This window comes from Juglans microcarpa x Juglans regia, chromosome 3S (genome assembly GCF_004785595.1).
Source record: "Juglans microcarpa x Juglans regia isolate MS1-56 chromosome 3S, Jm3101_v1.0, whole genome shotgun sequence".
In the NCBI taxonomy this organism is placed as follows: Eukaryota; Viridiplantae; Streptophyta; class Magnoliopsida; order Fagales; family Juglandaceae; genus Juglans; species Juglans microcarpa x Juglans regia.
In genome coordinates, this window is record NC_054599.1 from 22882500 (window position 1) to 22891555 (window position 9056).

General features: G+C 34.6%; 1 protein-coding gene across 3 annotated transcripts; it reads left to right on the forward strand.

Annotated features, from left to right (window-relative positions):
• The first annotated feature begins 1828 nt into the window (after positions 1 to 1828).
• On the forward strand, positions 1829 to 8571 carry LOC121257507 (protein LAZ1-like). 3 transcript variants are annotated; one of them, XM_041158528.1, is made up of 9 exons: positions 1829 to 1957; positions 2711 to 2958; positions 3051 to 3107; positions 3966 to 4074; positions 4310 to 4494; positions 4590 to 4678; positions 5778 to 6039; positions 6915 to 7166; positions 7750 to 8571. In XM_041158528.1, the coding sequence occupies exons 2-9, from the start codon at positions 2821 to 2823 to the stop codon at positions 8104 to 8106; spliced, it is 1449 nt and encodes a 482-aa protein (XP_041014462.1). In that variant the 5' UTR covers positions 1829 to 1957; positions 2711 to 2820; the 3' UTR covers positions 8107 to 8571. The 3 variants fall into 3 exon arrangements, with proteins under 3 accessions (XP_041014462.1, XP_041014463.1, XP_041014464.1); XM_041158529.1 differs by lacking the exon at positions 1829 to 1957 and adding an exon at positions 2009 to 2032; XM_041158530.1 differs by lacking the exons at positions 1829 to 1957; positions 7750 to 8571 and having other exon boundaries at positions 6910 to 7106.
• Positions 8572 to 9056: the final 485 nt, after the last annotated feature.

Genomic DNA, 9056 nt, shown 5'->3' on the forward strand with positions numbered 1-9056 from the left:
CCAAACAGACTTCATTCAAAACCGTACCGTATTATAAGGAAAATAACATAACAAAAGTCTGGTAATCTTTAACACGGATAATGGTGCTTTGCTACCCTTACTATCTCTTACTATATTTTTGTAGGCTTATTAACCTTATTAAATAAAGAGAAATAATACATATAAAATCTTTTTCAAAATCTTTAATATGATTTTTATTTTAAATTAGAGATATTTTATAAAATGATTTATAAAACTAACATAATTACTCAATTGTTATTGTCATCTGGTTTCTATTCTAGCTTTTGATTCTCAGGGACTATTTTATTTTATTTATTTCTAAGACATTCCAACTAGTTAATTAGTTGAGTGTTAAGCTAAGATAAAATTTAATTTGACTCATGGCCAATGCTATTTAGACACACTGGCACGTTAAGTGATTTTATATATAATAACATGTGTCACTTTTTTTTTTTCCCCTTCATAAGGGGAGGTGGGGGCGATCAACGTAGTTACTCTCTCTAGGCATGACCATATGAGCCTCTTTCTGCTGTGAAATGTCCAGTTTGAGTCATAGTTATTACCGAATGGGCAAGCCCATCGCCACAGCACCACCAATATGTCAACCAGTCCAACACCCATCGCATAGACTCTTGGTTAAGCACTACTCCTGCAAACAGTTTCGACTTATGCCGAGCTCAAACTCCTTACCTCAAGGCTATGGAATACTAACTCGTACCAATTGGGCTACCACCTTGATGGCAATAACATGTGTCACTTAACATGTATAAGTATGAATTATTTTGCTATTTAAAGTTACCCATGCGAAATGGATTATATATCGTACATATATAATTGAGTATGAAAGGTCCATATTGATAATATAAATAATATAGCAACGTTTTATCCTAATGCCCTGTTTGGATTCAGAAAGTATTTCATTTCATCTCATCTCATCTCATCATTATAACTTTTTCAAATTTTCACACAAAATATAATAAACAATTCAACATTTTCAAATTTCAATTCAACTTTTTTAAATGACAAAACGATAATAATATTAAAAAAATATTTTAAACTTTTATCTTTCATCTAATACCATTTCATATAATCTTTAAATCCAAACCAACCCTAAGTCTTATTATCTTTAATTATTAGTATAATATATTTTAAGTAATTTCATATGTTAATTACTTTAATAACAACGAATTAAGATGTGTCATATAATAATGTAACTTGTGATGAAAAAAGTTTTATTAGCTAAAGATGAATAATAATATTTATGTAAATTATTATAGTATACCTTTTTTTATGATTTAGCTCCTCAAAATCTAATGATATTTAGAATTTTACCACTTGCAAGTTTTGTATTTCAATACACTGCTGCCATGGACTTCTTGAAGTTATTGAAAAAATTAAAATTTTATTCATTAGTTGATATGATATGTCTTTGTATCTTCCAGAGGCTTCGTTTGGTTAAACGTAAGAAATAAAATGAGATAAAAAATTAAAAGTTAAATAAAATATTGTTAAAATATAATTTTTTAATATAATTTTTATTTTGAGATTTAAAAAAATTAAATTATCTTTTAATTTTTTATTAAAATTTTAAAAATTATAATAATTATATGAGATTGCATCTTTTTCGAGGCCTAATATATCTTGATTTTTCAAATTATAGATTTGCAAATAAAATTAATTTTTAACAATTTAACGGTTTAAAATGTCGGCTTTTATTGTCATTAAATAAATTAAAATCACATAAATTAAGCTTGCACGTGTCATGTCCACGGTGTCAGACAGCTGAGTCACGTGCTACGTCCAATGCCCAATCTTTTTGGGACTTTTATAATTTTATTTTATTTGAATTGAACGAAACTGCTGCTTCTTTCTCTCTCTCCCTCGGCAAACTCCACGAAATTCTGCGATTGTTTTTGTATTTTTCTTTACCCACTCGCCACTCCGTTTTCCTCTATAGGTAAATTATTTTGGTCATTTTCTCTTACTTCGTGTAGTTTGTTGCTTGTTTGTTAATTATCTGCTTGGTTCGTGGGTAAGTGTACGAAAATGCAATGAACTGCGTTTTTCAATTTTCGTGATTTTTCTTCGAAATGGACGATGATGCACTGCCATTTGCTTAACTCATGGATCGAAACTGATTTATTTATTTTTCTTACTAGAAATTGTTCTAGATGGGTTCCGATTGCTTTCTACCTTTTCAATCTTTGTCCAATCGAGCGCGTACTTGTATCGAGCAATTTCGATATGCGTAATTTTTTTTTTCTTTGTGGACTGATGACATGGATGAACAGAAACACACAATGTTATCTATGAACTTATATTGTAAAAAGGTTGGTCTTTGGAATTCGTTCTGCGGTACATTATTTTTGAAAACCATCACTTGATGAGTGGAAATTGTTTATTACATTTGTTTCTATCTGCCTTTTTTTTCCTCCCTATCCGTTAGGGCTCGAGTCTTTGTGTATTTCATTATGAAAGGGTTTTATCCCGTTTTGCTCTTTTGAAACAGTCTTGACAATGGCAGCCCCAAGATTTTATTAAGTCAAAATTGGTTTTGGATACTGAGCAATGTAGGTTTCAGTGCCAAAAAGTAGAGGGGGCTCGCAATGGATGCATGTAGATATGATACTACGCAGCTTTTATTTTTATTTTTAAATCTCTTCGTTTTGACTCTTGGAATATACTTATCATTCACGGTGAACGTTGACAGGTGTATATTTGCTTCGGCTTGTTCAATTTTTCACCTTTATGTATTTACTTGGGATATAGTACCATTATGCTGGCTATATCTGCAAGGCCAGTTAGAATTTAATATAGCCAATGAGGATAACTACTTATCTGTTGGGCTACCTGGCACCTACATGGGCAACTCTAGTTGCCGGCACCTTTGTCCTTGTCACTCTAGTGCTGTCAACATACCTTGTGTTCGAGCACCTGTCTGCGTACAAGAATCCTGAGGTCCTCCTCTGTTAGTGTTGGAATTTCTTTTCATATCAAATGTGTCCTGTTTTTAATGAATAACTTGGTTGATTTTTCACTCAATTTTGCAGGAGCAAAAATTTTTGATTGGAGTTATCATAATGGTGCCATGTTATGCAGTAGAATCGGTGAGTTCTGCTACACAAATCATATAATGAATATAGAGAACATGTCTTAGTGAATATGCCTTCTGCGAATAGAGAACATTGATATTTCTTTCCCCAAATGCTGGAATTTATAACCCTAGTGCCTTTTTCAAGCTTGTCTAATAAATGTTTCCTTTCTCTCACTCTAAAGTTTTAGTCCTCTTGTGAAATTGACGATCTTGGTACCAGTCAATTACTTTTTGACATGTGGACAGTTTCAGATTTCTTAAGCTCATGGGGCTATTTTAAATTTTTGGGAGGTCATATAAACTTTTAGAACTTTTTTTTTAGGGTAGGGGATGGCTTTTTGTTCAAGTTTTCGGGGTTAAGGGTTATTTCAAGATTTGGGGAAGTATCTTTTTTACAACTTTTTTGGGGGCATGGGACCCCGGGTTTTAAGGGTTTTTATTTTTATTTTTTATTTTCTTTTTTTTGGGGGGGGGGGGGGGGGGGGGGGGGGGGGCTTCAAATTTTTTGGGCTGGATACTGACTCCGCCACTGCCTGAGTTGAACTGCCTAACAAAACACTTTAAAGCCAGAGTCATTGGCAGAGTGGATTGTGATATGAGGCATTTGATAGCCAATATTTCAGAATATCTGTGCCGTGGTGTTGTCATGTTCCAATTTGGAGGCTTGGCTTGTTGTTTTGGATCTGTTTTGTTTCATAATTGTATCTACTAAGCTGTTGATGCTGTTGTTCAGTTCTAAATACGGATCTTATATAATTTTTTTAAACTAAAATTTCTCATATAGGTGTTTCAGAACATTTATTTGACGTGTCTTTGCTTTTGTTTGCTCCCATATTGTTTTCACCTTTACTAACCTGGCTTATTATAACAGCTTGTATCATTGGTGAACCCATCGATTAGTATTGATATCGAGATACTACGGGATTGCTATGAGTCCTTTGCCATGTATTGCTTTGGAAGATACCTTGTTGCGTGCTTGGGTATGTCTTCTTTGAGAGCTTTGTTAATGATGGAGATTTTTTTTTTTTTTTTTGGATCATTCTTTGGTGGAGGCTTAGGTAATTTTAGATTCCTAGCTTATATTTACTCTTGCTTACAGGTTGAGATTGTGATTTCTAGCTTCACATTATTGGCCATTTTTTTTACTTCCCTGATTGTAATTGTACTAGTTATCATTTTTTCTTTTGCTTATTTATTTTTTCTTCTCATTTTAAGGTGGGGAAGAGAGGACAATTGAGTTTATGGAAAGAGAAGGGCGTGCAAGTTCTAAGACGCCACTATTAGAGCACAGTTCTGAAAAAGGAACCGTGAAGCACCCTTTTCCAATGAGCTATTTATTGAAGCCGTGGAAACTAGGCCAATGGTTTTACCAAGTTATCAAAATCGGAATTGTTCAATATGTATGTTCTGCTGAAGTTTTATGGCTTGCTGATGGTTCTTCTTCTTCGGTCCCTTTCTTTCGTATTAAAAGAATAATTTATTTTTTCTCTGACAGATGATAATAAAGTCTCTAAGTGCTATTTTAGCAGTAATCCTTGAAGCCTTTGGTGTATATTGTGAAGGAGAATTCAAATGGGGATGTGGGTAAGATATTCCTGAATTAGTATTGTGGAATATTGTTTCTGTATCATTTCTCACATTGTAGTAACTGCATGGTTAATATTTTTTCCTTGTTATCCTATGGTAAATGATCTCATATTAGTTATGCGGTGTTGGTAGCTTTGGAGGAGCTCACATACTGAGAGTGCGTAGCAAGATCCCCCCTAGTATCACTTTTACATAAATGTACTTAGTTTTGAAAACCCATCATATATTAATTCTCCTGAATTTCTGGTTCATCACTTTGGTTCTTTATTGTTTAATTAGTAGCTATCTTGTGATCGATGCATCTGCAGCAGTTATTCCATGTTGAATTTTTCATTATATATTGTATCTTTGAAATCTCATTGTTAAATGACTGCTTAGGCTGCTACTCATGTAAATGAGATAAGCTTTTGGGCCTTTTTTTTTTATTGGTAAAGAAGATTGTATTGATCATAAGAATAGGCAAAAGACCAAGTACATAGGTGATATACAAGAGCAAGGCCTAGGAGTGATAAGCTTTTGGGGCTTACGGTGGGTGAGTAGAAATTAAACGGTCTTTCAACATTGATGGGTATCGTTTTGCAGAATTAATGATTGGGTGCTTGTAATCCTGTCATCTCTGTATTCTCTGCAATTTTTTTGGCTTTCTTATGAAATGTCTAGTTTGATCAAGGTGGTACACTTCCCCCACTGGGATAGGTTTTTTGTGGTTAGAGATGATTGACCTTGGGTTGTTTAGTGTTAAAAGCATTTGATAAATATTGCCCAAATTTTATAATTGCTATAGAATTGAAGAAGTGACCAAGTTTGATGACCAGAAGTTGTAGCAAAGTCTTTTTGTTATATTGACTGAACTGTTTATTTAGTGAAGTAATTAAGAGTACGTTGGCTTTTTATTAGATGAAGTTGCATGAATTGGAGTTCAGTGTTCTCAATTGCTTCTGCTGCTTTTTTATGCTGATATGACTTAAGATTTGACATTAGGGGATATTGTTTTACTCAATGGGGTGTATGTTGTTGTGAGATATTGATGTTTTGCTTTATCTACTGTCATTTACCTTTTTGGTTGCTGGTGGTGTGATTGTTGTTATTATTGTAGGTACCCATATATCGCAGTGGTGTTAAATTTCAGTCAGTCGTGGGCTTTGTACTGTCTAGTTCAATTTTATACTGCTACGAAGGATGAATTGGCACACATAAAGCCATTGGCTAAGTTTCTAATGTTTAAATCAATTGTATTCTTGACTTGGTGGCAAGGTGTTGCGATTGCTATTCTCTATGCACTGGGTTTGTTCAAAAGTCCTATAGCTCAGGCTTTACAGTTTAAGTCAAGCGTTCAAGATTTCATCATCTGTATAGAGGTAGATGGTCTCTTCCACTGGCTTCTTTATTTGTCTATCAAGTGATTTCATTTACCATGACAGAAGATTTATTAATATATTTTACCATAACTGAGTATTTTCTTGAAAGATAGTTATTTGATTGTTGTACTAATGGAAACTTTTTTCACTCAACTAGGACAACCATCATGTTACTCAGTTTAGTTAGTTGATACCAAACTAGAGCTAATAATTATTTTTCTATTCATGATGCCTTTTTTCACAACCATTACCTTATTGTATATTTTTGTCATTTTTTTGTTCTACTTCGTTCTTGCTCTGCTGGCTTACTTTTGTGGCTAGACTTGATATAGCATGATACTAGGAACTGCAGCGCGTGTTTCAATAGAAAGGACCTTATGCTCGGAACATCATGTGTACACTATAGTTATATCACTTGGGTTATGCTAATATGAATCAAGCAACTTGAAGCCATGGATAAGATATCCTAAACCAAGTCTGATCATAGAAAAGACTCTTCAAGTGAACCAGCCTTCCTCTATGTGGGGATTACGCACTGGTTGGAATAAGTCTAGAGCGATTGAGTATCCATTGCTTCACTTCATGGAGGTTATACTAAGTGTGTAAAACAACATGCTTTAAGTGGGTTTTTCTGACCTTTCATATTCTGTCTCTTGCCTATCATTTTTACTGTCAAGCGTTTGTGTTGTTAGGTATGTGTGATTTATATCATTGGAGTGAAGAGTGGATGTGTGAAGGTTTCATTGTGCTCATATAAACCAAGCCTAATCAACTATTGTCCTCTTTCTATTTCTGCCAAAAGTCTTTTCATGATTATCGTAATTCTAATTTAAAAATTCTGAAGTTTAACATGTCTATATATTCATCCAGCGCAGATGGGCATTGCTTCTATTGTTCACTTGTATGTATTTCCTGCAAAACCTTATGAGCTAATGGGAGACCGTTTCCCTGGAAGTGTTTCAGTTCTTGGAGACTATGCATCTGCTGATTGTCCTTTGGATCCTGATGAGGTTAGAGACAGTGAGCGCCCTACAAAACTGCGCCTTCCTCACCCTGACATTGAGGTCAGAAGTGGAATGACTATTAGAGAAAGTGTTCGGGATATTGTTATTGGTGGTGGGGGACATGTGAGTTTCTTTTATCTTACTGATGGTTCAATTTTAGTTTTACTGCATAGTTATTTGATGGCACCATAAATGTTGAAGGCATCCTTTGTTTGGCTGCATAGAGATATTGTTTGTTGTAAAGACACAGTTTGTGGTTTGGTAGTTTCATTCCTAAGTATAGTGGTTGAGGTGAATTTGTTGCTAGTTGTGGTATTTTTCACAATTTTGAAAAGAGACGAGAGTTTTATAGTTTTGAGGAAAGAAAAAACTTTCTTTTCTCTCTGAAAGGCAATACTGAAAGCTAATTGGCATTTTACGAGTAACTTGGGATCGAATCATGTGTTCACTCAGGTTTGGGGTTTTATGGATAGGGGGAGGGCTACTTCTGTTAATTGATGTCTACATTCATATTTGGTGGATACTAAAGAACGTTGGGGAAAATGGATCATAATATCTATCTATGCAGGTGCACTTTCAAATGGTGTCTTCTCTTCACCAGTGGCCTTTTAAGTAAAACCTTTTGCTGAATAAATCTTCAGTGTGCTTTTATTCTATTTTTATTGCTTATTTAGACTGCTGCATCCATCGTTTGCCTCTCACACAGATTGTGAAGGATGTGAAGTTCACAGTAACCCACGCAGTGGAGCCCGTAGAAAAGGGGTTCACAAGGTTCGGTGAGAAGTTACAAAAGATCTCTCAAAACATGAAGAGGCATGACCGGGACAGAAGAAGAACAAAAGATGATAGTTGCCTCGCCATTTCATCACCTACACGGAGGGTGATTCGTGGGATAGATGACCCCTTATTGAATGGGAGCATGAGTGATAGCGGGGTCTCAAAAGGAAAGAAACATCGCCGGAAATCAGGATATACTAGTGCAGAAAGCGGGGGAGAGAGCAGTAGCGACCAAAGCTATAGCGGATATCAGATCAGAGGTCAAAGGTGGGTTACCAAAGATTAGTTGGGAAAAAAAAAAAAAAAAAAAGGTTTACGAGGATGGTTTAGATATCAACCAGCAATCTGTCATTGTGGCATTCAGAGTGTGGCTTAACGCAAACAAGATGCTGTTGGGTTTGATCTAAAGTGATCTTTTAGCGACTGATCTTTGCTCATCAGATGCTTTGCTTTATACTTATGCTGGAAGAGTGATTCGTGTACCATTTTGATGCACAATGGGCTTGTCATCTGTTGTATAAAAGGTTCTTCATTTGTTAGCTGGGTATAATAGTCTTAAACAGAATGATCAAGAAATCGGCCACTTTTATTTGCTTGTTTCATAATTTGGTCTCGTGATCGAGAAATTGTCACCCTTTTTGTTAATTTTTCTGTTTAGAGAAGAAGCAGCGGCTTTTTGGGTCATCTTACCCCTCAATATAAGAGGAACCTCTTTACATTTGAAATACGAATCTTGACTTATTATCAGTTATATTTTCATGTGCAGATCACTTATTAGCACACCCAATATCTCGGGAATGAGTTAAAACTCTTCGTTTTGGTTGGGTCCAAAGTTTTGGAAGCGAACATAACAAGTAATAGGGAAAAGAAATTCCCCAAAAGTCTAGATTTCTTAATATGATTTATCTATTTATAAGAGGTAGAAATACGAAGTTACTAATATTAATTACTATGATAAAATTTAAAATGAATAATATCAATTAATATAAAAATTTTGAAATGAAAAATAGGATTGCAGTGTAATTAATCCAATTAATGCACGCCACCCCTTACCCTCTTGTATAGTAATGCTAGGGCCACAGAAAATTTACACCGAAACCACCACACCGAGTTATGTGGCAAATCCACTTAGGATTTGGTCTCGTTTGTATTCAAAATCTATCTCAATTCAATTCAATTCATTTCATTTCATTTCATCATTATAACTTTCTCAAATTCTCACATAAAATATAATAA

What these genes read in the sequence shown, in the direction of transcription:
- LOC121257507 (XM_041158528.1), top strand. Translation starts at nt 2,821, where the DNA reads ATGAGGATAACTACTTATCTGTTGGGCTACCTGGCACCTACATGGGCA. An exon ending in ATACCTTGTTGCGTGCTTGG is followed by an intron (nt 4,075 to 4,309) that starts GTATGTCTTCTT and finishes TCTCATTTTAAG; the next exon opens with GTGGGGAAGAGAGGACAATT. An exon ending in AAATCGGAATTGTTCAATAT is followed by an intron (nt 4,495 to 4,589) that starts GTATGTTCTGCT and finishes TTTCTCTGACAG; the next exon opens with ATGATAATAAAGTCTCTAAG.